At 41.2% G+C, this 18764-nt stretch overlaps 1 protein-coding gene across 9 annotated transcripts in view; it reads right to left on the bottom strand.

Annotated features, from left to right (window-relative positions):
- Positions 1-18764, bottom strand: part of HECW1 (HECT, C2 and WW domain containing E3 ubiquitin protein ligase 1) — a 268709-nt gene that overhangs the window by 60855 nt on the left and 189090 nt on the right. For all 9 annotated transcript variants that reach the window (XM_055124933.1, XM_055124931.1, XM_055124935.1 and 6 more), the window contains 3 exons: positions 17826-17947; positions 15792-15977; positions 12275-12409 (listed from right to left, as the gene is read on the bottom strand). In XM_055124933.1, coding sequence (XP_054980908.1) covers positions 12275-12409; positions 15792-15977; positions 17826-17947 — 443 coding nt within the window. The remainder of the gene's footprint in view (positions 1-12274; positions 12410-15791; positions 15978-17825; positions 17948-18764) is intronic.

The raw sequence follows: 18764 nt of genomic DNA, 5'->3' as shown, positions 1-18764 counted from the left end.
TTCATTGTTGTTACTGCGTTTGGCATATCGAATACACCATGGGTAGCTTGCCAGGCTCTGCCCTGAGAGGGATGGAGGCTTTTAGGGTGGCCTCCAATCACCCTTAGAGGTTCCCATGAGCCCTATCAAATATGGTGTGGGAATTGTGGAAAATGGGTATTAAGCATCTTATGGTGTGTTTGTTATTGTCTATTTGTTATTGTCTAATATTCCATTATTAGAATATTATTAAAATATTGTTTATTAACTAACACGGCTCCGGGATTCGGGACTGGGACACATCCGAGCCGCAGGGGGGCACTGAAGTGGGGCGGCGCCAGCCCAGCCTCCAAGTGGTCCCAGCCGCCGGGAGTCATGCCCTCGACCCACCCTCGGCGCCATCTTGCCACAATCAACAGAGAAGTGGCCAGGCATTCTGGTGAGTAACTCGGCCCGGAAAATGCTCCAGGCCCGAATTGGGGCCAGCAACACCGGGGAGCCGGACAGAGGAGGTGCAGCCAGCACACCTTCTTCAGATGGAGCCCTGGCGACACTGAGAAGCAACTAACACGGCTCCGGGATTCAGGACTGGGACACATCCGAGCCTTTTCTTTTCTTTTTTTTTTTTGCTTTTTGGGTCACAACCCAGCGATGCTCAGGGGTTACTCCTGGCTTTACACTCAGGAACTACTCCTGGCGGTGCTCGGGGGACCATATGGGATGCGGGGATTGAACCCGGGTCGGCCGCGTGCAAGGCGAACGCCCTACCCGCTGTGCTATCGCTCCGGCCCCCCGAGCCTTTTCTAAAACCTGAAAACATACAATATTTTAATGGAAAACTAATTATCAAATGCTTCCTTAGTAGGGCTATCTTGTTTGGGGGTATAACTCCCACAATAATAGTGAGTTTTTGTTGAAATATGGAACATAATCAAGGTAAAGAGAAAATGAAGTGAAATTCATCACTTATACAGTTGGGGTGGGGGGCGGGGGCGGGGGTATACTGGGGATTTTGGTGGTGGAATATGGGCACTAGTGAAAGGATGGTGTTTGAATACTGTATAACTGAGACATAAACCTGAGAACTTTGTAACTTTCCACATGGTGATAAAATAAAAAAATATATTGTTTATTTGTTAGTCTTATTTTTTATTGTTTAATATTCCATTCTCTGTGAAATCTTTGTATACAGAGCAACCAATTATCTCATAAAATTCTTTAAGATATTAACACCAGTTTTAAAAAAAGGGAACCTGAGGTTTAGAGAAAATTATTTTTCCAACATTTCAATAAAAGAAATGGAACCAGAATTCTAGTTAATACTTGATTAGAAAAATTACTTTTTTCTCTTTCTATACCACTAACTCATATCTTAGTATGTTCAATTTTATTGGTGAAGTTTGGCCACCCTTCATAAAATAAATAAATACATTAGCTTCTTATGAATTTTTAAGAACACTGGTGAAGATACTAAAGCACTTAAAAATGAGAGGAGAAAATTGAAAACAGTAGAAAAATCATTCATGCAGAACTCAGCAGAGGTGAATGTCCTGTCCTACTACCTAGAAATTTTAGTCCAACCAACACTGGAAAATGAGGAGACTACTAAGTGGACAGAATATTTTATGCTGCATGAGGCCTTCTCTGAACATCTATATACTCTTCTGTACATCTAAACTTAGATAGGGTTGGACAAATGAGGGAGCATCTGGATTACACTTATTTAAAATGTAGTTTTCTTAGGAACTGCCAGTGTGTTGTTGAAGTGTGGAATTGTGAACAATAATTTCTTTCCTAAAATGGGTGTATGATCCAGGTATTGCAACCTTTTATTATTTTCTATTGTTGGCCCTGTACATTTTTTAAATTGCTACTTGCTTTTAAAACTTTGTTTTAACTACTTAAAACAAATTTGTTCATGGCACAATTTACCTTAAATCCGTTCCAAGTTGTATATTTGTTATTCAATTTTTATTTTTTTTTTTTTTTATTTTTTTTTTTATATTTGATTAGATGATCTCTCAAGACTGCTTTATTTATTCCAAGCTTTATTTATTTATTTATTTTTTCTTTTTGGGTCACACCCGGCGATGCACAGGGGTCACTCCTGGCTCTGCACTCAGGAATCACCCCTGGCAGTGCTCAGGGGACCATATGGGATGCTGGGATTCGAACCCGGATCGGCCACGTGCAAGGCAAACGCCCTACGCGCTGTGCTATCGCTCCAGCCCCTGTTATTCAATTTTTAAAATATTACAGTTACAGGAAATAAAGTCTGATAAGATCTTTACCTGAAGCCAGTACAGACCCAGAGGAGGCTGGACCCCACTCTCTCCGCCCCTGCCCCCCACCTCCCAACAAAGACAGGAAAGGAATTTCAAAGAAGACCATCAGCTACTTCCAGCTTTACCCCTTGGCAAGCATCCTAGCAACAGACTCTTACCTAGGTAGAAAGGCCCAGGTGGGACAGCTTGGGAGAAACCCTGTAAGAGTCAACTTGGACAAGGAAGCACGTGCATGTGCTGCTGGAGCGCACGTGCTGCCGAGTCATGTGCTGCCTGTGCCCATGTATTGCTGCTGAGCACATGTAGTCTGAGCACATGGGTCACTGCATCCTTCCTCTTGAGATGTGAACTTTCATACTTTAAGGTTTGCTTGGGACCAAATGGCACCGCAAGGGACCAAATGGTGACCAGCTGATGAGATGGGTCATCCTGTCCCCAGCACAGAAAATAGGACTTATGACCCCTCTGGTGACAGGAAGCCTGCAGGCTGCATTCCAAGGTTCCTCACATCCATCCCCTACAGATAACAGAAGGCCAGACCAAGCACACCAGTCCCACTGGTCTCTGTTCCTTTTCCCATACAAGACAACTTAAAATCCCACTTAAATTCCCTCAGGTGCAGCTCAAATCCAGCTTGCCAGGCTCTGCCAGGCGGGCAGGATACTCTCGGTAGCTTGTTGGGCAATCCGAGAGGGACAGAGGAATCGAACCCAGATCGGCCATGTGCAAGGCAAATGCCCTACCTGCTGTGCTATCACTCCAGGCCATACTGTATTTTAAAAAAATTGAAATGATGAACAACCCTCTCACATTGACTTGCATTCTTGATATTTAAGTTTACTTAACTGCAAAGCATAATTCTTTGTTTCTTTTGTTTGTTTTAAGGCCACACTTGGTGGTGCTCAGGGCTTACTCCTGGCTCTCTACACTCAGGGATCACTCCTGATGGGCCTAAGGGACCATATGTGGTTGCAGAGAATTCAACCCGGTTCAGCCACATACAAGGCAAATATTCTACCCGCTGCACTATCTCTCTGGCCCCACAAAATATAATTCTAAACTGGAGTAGTATTATTTCCTATGAGTGTTTAGGAATGCTTGTGGATGTTTTGTTTTTTACTTGATTTTAGATGTCACAATGACTGGTAGGGAATGGACACCATTGAATTTAGTAGATAAAACAGGGGGAAATATTCTGCAGTGGTATGTATCAATTCTACATAATTGTCTTCCACAAATGTTAATATTTTCTCTTGCTAAGAAGCAAAAGGTGAATTCATCCCTAAAGTCCATTTTTATAGCAAAGTTATCACATTACCCCTCCCATATCCACTCAATGCACTCATTAAAAGTTCCAAGTGTATGTGGAATTCAAAACTTTCCAAAACAAAGACAAAAACAAAGTGGAAGCTTACTACTCCAGTCCCACTAAACAGTTTATTTTCTCTCTTTAAAAAATTTAAATTTTAGGAAGGAAGAAAGGGCCTACATAAGTAGCTTGACTTCACAACTAAAGATCTTAGAAAAGGACCAACAAAAAGAGCCGAAACCAGCCGAAACCAGGCAGAAGGAAAGAAATAACAAAACTTAGAGCAGAAATCAATGACATGGAAACCCAAAAAACAATCTGAAAGATCAATAAAACCAAGAGCTGGTTCTTTGAGAAAATAAACAAGATTGATAAACCACTAGCAAGACTCACAAAGAGAGAGAGAGAGAGAGAGAGAGAGAGAGAGAGAGAGAGAGAACCCTGATAAAATGAATCAGAAATGAAAAGGGAGACATCACAACAGAAATAGAAGAAATTCAAAAGATCATCAGAGACTTCTTTGAAAGTCTGTATGACATGAAACAAGAGAACCTAGAAGAAATGGATAAATTCCTGGATTTCTATCACCTCCCAAGACAGAACCAAGAAGACTTGAAATACCTGAATAAACCTATTACTATCAAGAAAACTGAAATAGTAATCAAAAGTCTTCCTAAAAACAAAAGCCCAGGGCCAGATGGATTCACTAATGAATTCTTCCAAACTTTTAAAGAGGACCTGTTACCAGTTCTCCTCAAGGCTTTTCCAGGAAATTGAAGAAATAGGAACTGTTCCAAACAGTTTTTATGAGGCACATATCTCCCTAATACCAAAAGCAAACAAAGACACCACTGAAAAAGAAAACTAAAGGCCAATTTCCCTGATGAACACAGATGCGAAGATCCTCAACAAAATATTAGCAATTAGAATCCAACAACTCATCAAAAAGATTGTACACCACAACCAAGTGGGATTCATCCTGGGGATGCAAGGATGGTTTGACATTCAGAAATCAATCAGCATAATCCATCAAATAAATAAAACACAAAAATCATATGATCATATCAATAGATGTGGATAAAGAATTTGGCAAGATTCAACACCCATTTATGACGAAAACTCTCACCAAAATGGGTTTTGAAGGAACTTTCCTCAATATAGTCAAAGCCATCTACCACAAACTTATTGCAAGCATACTTCTCTCTAATATCAGGGGCAAGACAAGGATGCCTACTCTCACCACTTCTGTTCAATATAGTGCTGGAAGTACTTGCAATAGTGGTTAGGCAAGAAAAAGATATTAAGGGCATCCAGAAAGTAAAGGAAAAAATTAAGCTCTCACTTTTTGCAGATGATATGATACTATATTTAGAGGACCCCAAAGCCTCCACCAAGAAACTCCTAGAGACAATAGACTTGTACACTAAAGTTTCAGGCTATAAAATCAACACCCAAAAGTCCATGGCTTTCCTATATGCAAATAATGAGACAGAGGAAAGTGACATGAAAAAAAGCAATCCTGTTCCCAATCATACCCCAGAAAATCAAGTACCTCAGATTCAGCTTAACTAAGAAGATAAAGGACCTATACAAAGAAAACTACAAAACACTACTTCATGAAATAAAAGAGGACACGAGGAAATGGAAACACATCCCCTGCTCATGGACTGGGAGAATTAACATTGTCAAAATAGCCATACTCCCCAAAGCATTATACAGATTCAATGAGATCCCTATAAGGATACTCATGAAATTCTTCAAAGAAATGGATCAAACACTCCTGAAGTTCATATGGAACAACAAACTCCCACGAAAAGCTAAAGCAATTCTTGGGAAGAAGAAGATGGGAGGCATCACCCTCCCCAACCTCAAACTCTACTACAAAGCAGTAGTAATTAAAACAGCATATACTGGAACAAAGGCAGAGCCGCGGACCAATGGAATAGGGTTGAATATACTTACACATATCCTCAAATATATGATCATCTAATCTTTAATAAGGGAGCAAGAAATGTGAAGTGGAGCAAGGAAATCCTCTTTAACAAATGGTGCTGGCAAAACTGGACAGCCACATGCAAAAAAATGGACTCAGACCACAACCTAACACCATGCACAAAAGTTAGATCTGTATCACTGTATCACTGTCATCCTTTTGCTCATTGATTTGCTCGAGCAGGCACCAGTCACGTCTCCATTGTGAGACTTGCTGTTACTGTTTTTGGCATATTGAATATGCCACGGGTTACTTGCCAGGCTCTGCCGTGCAGGCGAGATACTCTCGGTAGCTTGCTGGGCTCTCCGAGAAGGGCGGAGGAATCGCACTGGGTTCGAGAAATGACATTGAAGCTAAAGAAATCTTCAAAAATGACACACAACTGATCAACCAAGTGGAAACAGAGATAAACAAATGGGACTACGTTAAATTAAGAAGCTTCTGCACCTCAAAAGATACAGTGACCAGAATACAAAAACAATCTACAGAAAAGAAAGGATATTCGCCCAATACCATCTGATAAGGGATTGATATCAAGGATATACAAGGTGCTAGTTGAACTCTACAAAAAGAAAACATCCAACCCCATCAGAAAATGGGGAGATGAAATGAACAGAAACTTTCTCAAAGAAGAAATACGAATGGCCAAAAGGCACATGAAAAGATGCTTTTCATCACTAATAATCAGGGAGATGCAGACCAAAACAACAATGAGATATCACTTCACACCACAGAGACTGGCACACATACAAAAGAACAAAAGCAACCAATGTTGACATGGATATGGGGAGAAAGGGTCTGTCCTTCACTGGTGGTGGGAATGCTGACTCATTCAGCCCTTTTGGAAAACTGTATGGACGCTCTCAAAAATTAGAAATTGAGCCCCCATTTGACCCAGCAATACCACTTCTAGGAATATATCCCAGAGAGGCAAAAAAAAGTATAGTCGAAATGACATCTGTACTTGTATATTCATTTCAGCACTGTTCATAATAGCCAGAATCTGGAAAAAAACCGAGTGCCCGAAAACAGATGATTGGTTGAAAAAACTTTTGTACATCTACACAATGGAATACTATGCAGCTTTTATAAAAGACGAAGTCATGAAATTTGCACATTAGACATAGAAATATTGCACTCATCTGTGGAATATAAAATAACAAAAAGGGAGACTAACATCCAATAATAGTAGAGATAAGCATCAGGAGGATTGATCCACAGCTTGGAAACCGGTCTCACACTCTGGGGAAAAAGGCAGTTCAGATAGATAAGGGACCATCAAGTAAAGAGTGCTTGGAGAGTCTGCTTGGGATGGGAGATGCGTCCTGAAAACAGACTATAGATCGAACACGATTACCACTCAATACCTCTATTGCAAACCACAACACCCAAAATGAGAGAAAGAGCAAAAGGGTATGCCTTGTCACAGAAGCAGGGTGGGTTGCTGGGGATGAGGTGAGGGGGAGGATGCACTGGGATCATTGGTGGTGGAGAATGGGCACTGGTGGAGGGATGGGTGCTGAGCATTGTATGACTGAGACGTAACCATGAAAGTCTGTAAGTCTGTAACTGCACCTCATGGGGATCCATTACAAATAATTAAACAATAAAGATTAAAAACTTAAATTTTTTTATATATGGGTCTGGAACCCAGGTCAGCCAAGAGCAAGACAAATGCCTTCCTGGCTGTACCACTGCACAGACCCCTAGAGTGAGACATTTAAAACCTGTGGCAGCTGGTCCCTGGAAATCTCCTTTCTGGATTCAATCACACCAGCCAATAGGGTCCCCTGAACCATCATCTCCGTCTGTGTCCCTCACATCAAAGAAATTGAAAATAAATAAAGGACTGGAACCATCATACAGCAAGTACAGCATTTACTGGAACCATCATACAGCAAGTACAGCAAGTACTTCCACTTGGCAGACCTGGGTTCGATCCCTGCACCCCACAGAGTTCTCGGAACTTTGCCCTAAGTGGCAAAAACAAAAAAATTTTATCAAAAATTAATAAAGAGCTAGAATGTTAGGACTGCAGGTAGGACGCTTGCCTTGCGTTTTGTTGCCTCGCATTTTCTAGGTTGCTCTGAGCACATGTGGCCCAGACCACATAGCTCCCCCCCCCCCAATGTAAAAGTCTCACTCCATGATTATAGATTTGTCTTGACACCTGAGCATTCTTTGAACTTCTTTTGGGGGACTTGGAATTATCACGACTACTTTTGTTGTTGCTGGTGGTGGTTTTCCCCTTTTTGCTATAAACTTGAGATGGTCAGAGACTCTACCCTCTGTCCATGCGTCTCTGGATGCAGGGGAACTATGCCTAATCCCCAATGGTAAAGCCATTGCTCAGCCCTCTGAGCTCCTCTTCCTGGATCTATCTCACTACTCGGGGAGGAGATGGGCTGGGATTTGGGGCCACTGACAGTGCTTGAGGGCCACTCGCTGCTCTGTTCTCAAGGCTACCAGTCGACAGTGAGTGCCAGGGAAGGCCCCAGGGCTTCCAGCTGGCCGGCAACCGATCCAGCCTGGTATACTCTTTTATTCCTACCTTCCTTGGAAGTTTGTAGATGCAAGCATTCTGGAATATACTCAACAAGAATCTGTTGGGAGGAAAAGAAGGAGTTGGAGGCTCTGAGCAAACTTCTGTGCTGTTACCATGTAGCATTTAGACCAAGTGTAATTTTCCTCTCCTTTTTTTAAATGCAAAGTCACATACCAAAAACAGTAAAATCATATAGTCTATGAAAACCTGTCCTGTAAGATCAGAGCTCTGTTGGGTGTGGCCACAAAACAAAATCAAACATCTGAACTGGATCAAATAGCAGTACTCCTACATTATTAAAAAAAAACCCTCTCGGGCTGGAGAGATAGCACAGCGGGTAGGGCGTTTGCCTTGCACGCGGCCGACCCAGGTTCAAATCCCAGCATCCCATATGGTCCCCTGAGCACGGCCAGGGGTAATTCCTGAGTGCAGAGCCAGGAGTAACCCCTGTGCATCGCCAGGTGTGACCCAAAAAGCAAAAAAAAAAAAAAAAAAAAAAAAAAAAACCCTCTGAACTGAACCTTGAGAATACATCAGTGGATTTCACACTTCTGCTGTTGGAAGATAACTTCCTCTTTGCTTTAACTGGGTCTGCCAAACCAGCAGTGCTCAGAGATGACTCCCTGGGGATTCAGGGTGCATAGCTGAGTCTGTTGCATCATGGCAAGAGCCATGCTCACTGGTCCCTCTTTCTGACTTCTGCTGGCAATTCAGACCTTTTAACTTGCCACTGTGCATCCAGCTCACCCCTTCTAGGTGTCAGCAACCCTGCCATGGCCTCTATCAGCTGATCCTCATCCCTGCCCCACTCATGCCCATCTGTGTCCTTCTCACAAGGTTCACAGGATTTATATAGAATTAGAATTCCTGGGGTCAGAGAGAGGCCAGGAGTGAAGACCCTGGCCTTGCATGCAGCCTGCCATGGTACAGTCTCCAGCACAATGCAGTGTCCTCATATACTGCCAGGAATAGACCCAACATTCTGCCACTTGTGTCTCCAAAACCCAAATCTGTGCCCTATAACAATGACTGGAAGGAGTTGACACATAAATTGTCCTTCTTTTCCTGTTGAATTTTGGGTCATATCTTGTAGTTGCCTGCATGGAAGAGCCTGGCAAGCTTCCCGTGATGTATTCATATGCCAAAACAAGTAATATTGATGGGTCTCATTGCCCTGACCCTGAAAGAGCCTCCAGTGCGGAACCATTGGGAAGGATGAGTAATGAGAAGCTTCTAAAATCTCAGGGTTAGGATGAATGGAGACATTACTGAGACCGCTTGAGAAAATCAACAATCAATGGGATGATGATGATGATGATGATGATGATGATGATGATGATGATGATGGGTCTGGAGAGATAGTACAGTGGTTAGGGTATATGCCTTGCACACAGCTGACCTGGGTTCGCTCCCCAGCACCATATATAATCCCCCAAACCTTACCAAGAATGATCTCTGAGCACAAAACCTGGAGTAAGACCTGAGAACCACTGGGTATAGTCCCCAAACTAAAAATAATATAAAAATTGGGGCTGGAGAGATAGCACAGCGGGTAGGGTGTTTGCCTTGCACGCGGCCGACCCGGGTTCAAATCCCAGCATCCCATATGGTCCCCTGAGCACGGCCAGGGGTAATTCCTGAGTGCAGAGCCAGGAGTAACCCCTGTGCATCGCCAGGTGTGACCCAAAAAGCAAAAAAAAAAATAATATAAAAATTTTATTTCATTTTATCTTAAAATTATGGGCTACACCTATCAGAGCTTTGGGGATATTCCTGACTCAGTGCTCAGAGGACCATGCAGTGCTGAGGATTGAACTCAGACCTTCCTGCATGATGAGCATCTTCTCAGCCTGTGGAGCTCCCTATGGTTCTTTACTTTTACACCACATCTCTCCATCTCATCCTTGTCTAGGTGATACACTCCCACAAGAGGTTGCTTTTGTTTTCACCAAGGCTGGGTTTTTGTTTTCTCTGGTGTGTTCTCCTTGGATCAGACATTTATACCTCTCAGTTTCTCACCATGTTACTTTTCTTGGTCAATGCAAAATTACAGCAGAGAGGTAAGGCAGAGGAAAAAACAGATTTGAAAGCCTGATGAACAGAGTAAACTGGAGAGTGGGTGAATCAGGCAGCTGATGCACATTCATGTATCAGTCAGTATTCTAAAACATTTTACAATGGGAGGCTTATATGTATTTTTTTGTTTGGGGGGGGCTCACCAGGAAGTTCTCAGGGTTTATTCCTGGCTTTGTGTTCAGAGATAACTTCCTGAAGGCACTCAGGGTACCATATGAGATATTGGGGATCGAACCATGATCAGCCGTGTGCAAGGTAAGCAACTTAGCTGCTGTAATATCTCTCCAGTCCTGTATTAGTCTTTTTTGGACTAGTGCAGTTGGTATTTTAATTTTGTCCACAATCAGTTCAAGTAAATACACAAGTAAAGGTACTTTCTGGAATGTTCTAAAGATTCCATAAAAAATTGAACTACGCATTTCAAGGTGAGACGTTGGTGCATTGCTTTCTGTGCTTTGTGAATATCTCTGGAGCAGAGTGTTTATTAAGTGAAGGGTTTTGGTAACCAAATGACACTTGAGGAATGTATAATATTCCTTCTCTGAATGATCACATGCATACATGACACAAATGCCAAAAGAAAGTTATTGTGATTTTAATAGTATCCAAAACAAAAATGCCTAAAATGAAAGAAAAGTTTCATTTTATTACAATAGTATTAAACCATGAGCAATCCTTAGTTGGAAATAGTTAAAACTCTCAAGAGGATATTGTTTATTCCACTGAAAGTCTGTAAAGAAGAAAATTTTAAATTGGTGTCAAAATAGCAGTAGCAGGTTACCCTTGATTTGTCAGGTGAGGTTTTTCCCAGTTTCTACTGAAAAGTCCACTGTGGTACTCCCTGGACTCATTAGAAGGGAGTCATATGTACATAAAGATACTTATGCAAACATATCTTTCTTCTCTTCCAATACTACTTGGCTCATTTTTACCCTTTATAATACAATTCTAAAGGGTAGGTTTGTGTGAATTTTACTCTCAAGCCTCAAATCCTGGTATTTCTATGAAAAGAAGGTATATAAACTTTGAAAATGCCATTTTGGGTAGAAGATAAAGGATTTGCTTAAATTAATGTCAAGAACTAATTGGAAGTAAAAAAGAGCTATGTTTCAAGTTTTCATTTGAGAAAGAAGAGTTTAGGATATAGAAACAGTAATTCAAAAATAAAATGAACACGATGCTTCAGAAATATACCATTCTCTCTCTCTCTCTCTCTCTCTCTCTCTCTTTCTCTCTCTCTCTCTTTCTGTGAGTGTGTGTGTATGTGGTTGGGTGTGTGGTTGGGTGTGTGGTTTACCAGGGGTAGTGAAACTAGGGGAAAACACATGGTAGAAACTGAGTTCCCCTAGCTTCCTGTTACAATACACTATTGAAATATTTTCCTAGGATCTATAGAGAGGTACAATTTGGTAAAATAAATTGCAAAGCAGTTCCACAATCTTTTATGAAATCACATGTGACTTTAGGAAGCACAGCTTCAGCAGGAAGTGTGGGAATTTCCTGACAATACATTAACTTTCAGTTTCCTTTAAGTTTTAGTGGTGGCAACTATGAAGAATACAGAGGAAACGGAAGGGAAGGCAGAAGTAAGGTGATATAAAGATAGATCTAAGGATTTAAGCAGATATCCCGAAGCAAAATTGACTATTCTACACAGCATAGCAGATATAACTTATTCCCTTGAGGGGCAGGAAAACTTGTATTCTCCCACTAAGAAATCGTTTTAGTTGCACCCTGAAAGCAGACTATTGACCAAACATGATGACCATTGAATACCTCTATTGCAAACCACAACACCCAAAAGGAGAGAGAGAACAAAAGGGATGCCCTGCCACAGAGGCAGGGTGGGGGGGTTTCGGGGTGGGAATGGTGGGAGGGATGCTGGGACCATTGGTGGTGGAAAATGGGCACTGGTGGGGGGATGAATACTCAACCATTGTATGACTGAAATGCAAGGACGAAAATTTATAAGTCTGTAACTGTACCTCACGGTGATTCACTAATAAAAAAAATAGTTCTAGTTCCACAAGAAGAAACAAAGCCTATTCCCCAGCAAACAATGGAGAAGGAAGATAGACCAATATTACCTCCCCAGCACTGTAACTTCGGAGCCTCTGGAGATGCTGTCGATGTGTCAGATGATTAGGAAGACGACCATTCTGAAGAGGGATTCGAGGATCAATGAAAGTGGTAGCTCGACTGTTGTGGTCCACAAAGAAAGACTACAGAAAAACCAGCAAAACAAGCATATGAGATAAGATGAAGACAGTAATATAATGAATACTACAGGTCTCAGTCATTAAGTTTATTTCTGCCCCTTCTTTTCATCTACTCAAAACTAGATGGAGGAACTGGGGTCCCAGTGCATCTGTTTGCTCAGCAGGAGTCTTGATTCAACACTCTGCACCATGGAATTATAAAGTAATGATCATAAAACTTTGTTCAAGATGAAAAATAAGTAAAACAGGCTTGCTACTTAAGCCTATGTTCTCCCTTGAACATGTATTTTACTTGCCTGTTTTCTTTCTGGACAAGCCTGCATTGTCTCTTTTTATTATTCTTTAATTACTTTTTTCTTTTCTTTTCTTTCCTTTTTTATTTTTGCATTGTTTCTTGAACACATACTTTCCCCCTTCTCTGCCCTCACATCTTTCTTTTTTTCCTCATTGCCTCTTTGTGTTTTTTTAATTTTATTTATTTTTATTTTTTATTAGTGAATCACCTTGAGGTACAGTTACAAACTTATTAACTTTCATGTTTGCATTTTGTTTACATCCCTCCACCAGTGACTATTCTCCTCCACCAATGTTCCCAGTATCCTTCCCACCCTCCCACCCCATCCCACCCACCCCACCCTGCCTCTGTGGCAGGGCATTCCCTTTTGTTCTCTCTCTCCTTTTGGGTGTTGTGGTTTGCAATAGAGGCACTGAGTGGCCCTAGTGTTTGGTCTATAGTCTATTTTCAGTGCGCACCCCCATCCTGTGCGGTTCCTCAAACCACACTTTATCTGGTGTTTCGTTCTCTATCTGAGCTGCCCCTTCCTCCAGCATGTGAGGCCAGCTTCCAAGCCTTGGAGCCAACCTCCTGGTACTTATCTCTACTATTCTTGGATGTTAGTCTCCTATTCCGTTATTTTATATTCCACAGATGAGTGCAATCTTTCTATGCCTGTCCCTCTCTTTCTGGCTCATGTCACTTAGCATGATATGTTCCATGTTGATCCACTTATATGCAAATTTCATGACTTCATCTTTTCTAACAGCTGCACAGTATTCCATTGTGTAGATGTACCAAAGTTTCTTTAACCAGTCATCTGTTCTTGGGCACTCGGGTTTTTTCCAGATTCTGGCTATTGTAAACAGTGTTGCGATGAACATGCGAGTGCAGATGTCATTATGACTATACTTTTGCCTCTCCGGTATATATTCCCAGGAGTGGTATTGCTGGGTCCAATGGGGGCTCAATTTATAATTTTTTGAGAAGTGACCATACTGTTTTCCAAAAGGGCTGAACCACTCCGCATTCCCATCGGCAGTGTAAGTGGGTTCCTTTCGCCCAACATCCACGCCAACATTGGTTGCTTTTGTTCTTTTGGATGTGTACCAGTCTCTATGGTGTGAGGTGGTATCTCATGGTTGTTTTGATCTGCATCTCTCTGATGATTAGTGATGAAGAGCATTTTTTTCATGTGCCTTTTTGCCATTTGTATTTCTTCCTTGAGAAAATTTCTGTTCATTTAATTGCCCCATTTTTTGATGGGGTTAGATGTTTTCTTCTTGTAGATTCCAACCAGTGCTTTGTATATCCTTGATATCAATCCCTTATCAGATGGGTATTGGGTAAATATTCTTTCCTAGTCCGTAGATTGTCTTTGTATTTTGGTCACTGTCTCTTTTGCGGTGCAGAAGCGTCTTAATTTAATATAGTCCCATTTGTTTATCTCTGCTTTCACTTGGTTGGTCAGTGGCATGTCACCTTTGAATAAACTGTTAGCTTCAATGTCATGGAGGGTTTTGACAACCTTGTATTCAATGTACCTTCTGGATTCTGGTCTGATGTCGAGGTCTTTAATCCATTTTGATCTGATTTTTATGCATGGTGATAGGTCGAGATCTAAACCCATTATTTTTGCAAGTGGTTATCCAGTTATGCTAGCACCATTTGTTAAAGAGTCTTTCTTTGCTCCACTTCACACTTCTTGCTCCCTTATCAAAGATTAGATGTTCATACAATTGGGGTTGTGTGTAGGGATATTCCACCCTGTTCCATTGGTCTGCGGATCGTTGTTCCAGTACCATGCTGTGATAATCAACAGATAATATATAATTATATTAAGATATAATATTAATTAATATCTTATTAATTAATAAGATAATCAACAGATTATGTTGATTGATTTCTGAATGTTAAACCATCCTTGCATCCCTGGGATGAATCCCACTTGGTCGTGGTGTACAATCTTTTTGATGAGTTGTTGGATTCTAATTGCTAATATTTTGTTGAGGATCTTTGCATCCGTGTTCCTTACGGATATTGGCCTGTATTTTCCTTGTTAGTGGTGTCTTTGTTTGCTTTTGGTATTAGGGAGATATGTGACTCAAATAAACTGTTTGGGACAGTTCCTGTTTCTTCAATTTCCTGGAAAAGCCTTGAGGAGAACTGGTAACAGGTCCTCTTTAAATGTTTGGAAGAATTCGCTAGTGAATTCATCTGGGCTTGGGCTATTGTTTTTGGGGAGACTTTTTATTACAGTTTCAATTTTCTTGATATTAATGGATCTATTCAGGTATTCCAAGTCTTCTTGGTTCAGTCTTGGGAGGTGATAGGAATCCAGGAATTTATCCATTTCTTCTAGGTTCTCTTGTTTCTGCATACAGACTTTCAAAGTAGTCTCTGATGATCTTTTGAATTTCAGTAGTTTCTGTTGTGATGACCCCCTTTTCATTTCTGATTCGGTTTATTAGGGTTCTCTCTTTCTCTTTCTTTGTGAGTCTTGCTAGTGATTTATCGATCTTGTTTATTTTCTCAAAGAACCAGCTCTTGGTTTTATTGACCTTTCAGATTGTTTTTTGGGTTTCCATGTCATTAATTTCTGCTCTTAGTTTTATTATTTCTTTCCTTCAGCCCAGTTGGGGTTCTTTTTGTTGATCTTTTTCTAAGGTCTTGAGCTGTGAAGTCAAGTTATCTATGTAGGCCCTTTCTTCCTTCCTGAGGAATGCTTGCAAAGCTATAATTTTCCTCTTAACACAGCTTTAGCTGTGTCCCATAGGTTTTGGTAGCTTGTGTCTTCATTATCATTTGTCTCCAGGTATCTTTTTATTTCATCCTTGACTTCCTTCCTGACCCACTCATTGTTCAACATTGAGTTGTTTAATTTCCAGTTGTTTGATTTGGTTCTCCCCGTCTGTATGTGATTAGCTTCTATCTTCAGTGCATCGTGGTCTGAAAAAATAGTGGTTAATAGCAAATCCCTGACATGGTGGTTAACAGCAAATCCCTGATGCACAATTTTCTTCTACCCATATACCTCCCTCCACACACTCTCTCAGAAATCTTCCTTAGGTTTAAGAGTCCATTCTGTGAAAAGACCCACACAACACTCACCTTTCCCTGTTGGTCTGTTTTGATTTCCCAGCCCCGGGGCAATTCCAGTCTTGTATCTGCAAACATATTGATGAAATTCACCAAGTCTCGGTTGTGCTGGTAGCGTTCAAAATTGCGTGCGTCTCGTCGGACTTTTAGAACCATGTGCTTTAAGCAGGTGCTACTGGTGAAGACGCGGTAGGCACTCTGAGATCATATCAGAGCCAATTGGGGCAGGAGGCAGGAAAACACAGGTCAAGTATGCTTTGAACAAGACACAATGTGATTGCTACCCAGCACTTTACTGTGAACCCTAAGATGGAGCCCTCAAAACACTGATCTTGGTTAGGTTGTAAACACGTACTGTGCACATGCACTTGCTCCCAACATCCTCTCCCAGAAGCTTGGCAGTGTTGGACACTGCTGACCTCTTGGTGGATCTCAAAGGCTCCCCTTCCTCAGCAGATATCATGTTCTCTGAGTCTCTGGAAATTCTCTGAGCACCCTAGCTGCATTCTCTGCCCTTGGTTGGGTTCTTTATTTAATTTAGGGTTCCTGATGATGTCAGCTTGGACTTCAAGAGTCACTCCTCTAAATCATACATAACAACTGCTGAGTGTAGAGCAGGCCAAGTGACAACTTTAAGGTACTGAGGACATGGAACTGGTACCAGTGCATATGTGGAGAAAGGAAAACTATGCTTACAGTCAGAGCAGGGTAGCAGAGTAGCTCTTGCCTGCCACCTGGTGCCCAGGACAGAGGGTATTATACCGGGAGTCTATGTACCCTAGTGACTTACCCTTTCACTACTGGGCAACTACTATGAATTCAACCAACTGAATGTCCCAGAGACTCCTTAAGTATAGCTGGCCAAATACTGCTCTCCTTTCCCACTGGTCAAAGTTCCATAATCTAATCAAAATGCTGTCCATAGAGTCAAGATCTAATTCAGGGGCCCAAACAGAAAAGTTTCAAACTTCCTTGAGGCCTCATCTCCCCCCTCCATCATAGTGGTCCCCAGCTCCATGGATTCCACATAACAACTACTGAACCATTCCTCTCCATGCTCCTCGTCACTCCCTAAGCCAGCCACAACCATTTCTCAGCTGGCTCTCAGGGTCTCTTTCACAATTTTGGCAAAGAAAATGTCCCATCAAATTCTTGGATCATATAATCTGAACTCCTAAGACTGTTGCTAGTTCCTGCTACTTACTGGGTTCCTTTCTATGATTTTTCAGGTGTTTTTTAGCTCTTCTTCCCACCTTGGCCTGACACCACACTTCAGGTACCCAGACTCAATCCCACACCCCTAAAAGCTGTATCCTTTCTGCACCTGTCTGGAACTTCTTCCCTGGCCATCTTCAAACATCAGGAATAAGTGATCAATCCTTCCTATAGGACTACTCCCTAATACTCTGGCCTATGTTCCAAAAGTCTTGTGTTTTCCCCTGAAGTCAAACCCTGTCCTCCTTTAATATGTTTATTCAGAACAAACACTTTCTTCAGTTCAGAAAGTAGACTAAAGAATTAAAGAGTTAACGGAATTGTTAGATCATGTTATCACTTTCTTGAAAATACAAAGAGAAAGAGGAAGATATGTAACCTAGGTAAAAATCACAACAACTTAGATATGGCATCTGAAAAATAAATTATATTAAAATAAAATCTGGGCATTTATCTAAGATAAATCTATTTTAAATTTATTTAATGAGGTGATTTTATAACATGACTGATGCTATAGGGAATGTCTTTTTTCTTTAAAATGCAACCATAATAGAAAGGTATATTTTTCTAAAAAAGAACTTTCCTTGACAGTTAAATATTTGAGCCAAAAACTTGAAGAGTTTTGAAACTCAGCACTTCTAAATTCAGCTTTTCTCCTTCTAACTAGACAGAAACTAAAATGAATGTAATGAATTGTGTTGTGTTTTTTTGCTTGTTTGTCTGCTTTGCTTGGGTTAAGTGCTACCATTTTTACCACAGAATTTCAGAAAACTATACTTGAGGTCTTAGTAGAAGGCAGATGAGGTGTCCTTTGTGTTTTGGAGCACTCACATAATTGGCATGCAGGACAGTGAAGAACTCAGGGTTGGTGATAAACTTGACTGCTGGTGACTGCAGAAGCAAGGTGATTTTTTGTGAGTTCACCGGTGAAAGTGCACCTTCTCTTCTTAGATCTGGAAAAGTGAAGCAAGAAAGGAGAGCGCTGGAAAAAATCATTTCAAACAGAGTGCTTTTGTCTATACAACAACTGCACACAAACCATCATCTACACAGCTGGAAAGGAGTATTGTCTATAGAATCACAGTAATCTAGTCAGGTACCCCAGTTATTTGATGGGTTATCACAGTGATATCCACAGATATCATAGTGACATAAGCAGATAACACAGTGGTCTGACGAGATGTCATATTGCTTTACCAAGTAAGAACCATTTAATTCTTAATAATTAACAGTAGAGAATCATTCTTTGCCACTCAGAGATCATTCCTGGCAGGGCTCCAGGGACTCTGTGGTGTGCTGGGTGTTAACCCTGGGTCAGCCATGAGCAAGGCAAGCACATATCTTATACAATAGTTAACATGAGCAGTTAAGTTAGTTTAACAATTAGTTTACTCACTAACAGTTTAGAGTCACTTGATAGTTAAGAATCATTTAAGTTATTTAAAATAATTTAAATCAGTTAAGAATCATTTCTAGGGCAGAGAGATTGTTCAGAGATTAAGGTGCTTACCTTGTAACCCATCAAACCTGGTTTGACTCCTTGGCACCATGTACGGCCCCAGAGGACTTTGAGGTATCACTGCTAGCAGAGATCCAAGAATAGCTAGCTCCTGTGAACTTTCCACAGTAACCCCCCCAAGACAAAAGTCAAGTCATAGTTTGGGGGGGGGCTTATTCTTCCTGAATAACCTTAATTAGGCTCAAGTTTCTTAAATATCTCCTCCCTTTTGCCCCAAAGATATTTTTCTTGTTTTTTTTTCTAATAAGTTA

Source organism: Sorex araneus, chromosome 2 (assembly GCF_027595985.1).
Source record: "Sorex araneus isolate mSorAra2 chromosome 2, mSorAra2.pri, whole genome shotgun sequence".
In the NCBI taxonomy this organism is placed as follows: domain Eukaryota; kingdom Metazoa; phylum Chordata; class Mammalia; order Eulipotyphla; family Soricidae; genus Sorex; species Sorex araneus.
This window is presented reverse-complemented; position numbering and strand designations above follow the sequence as displayed.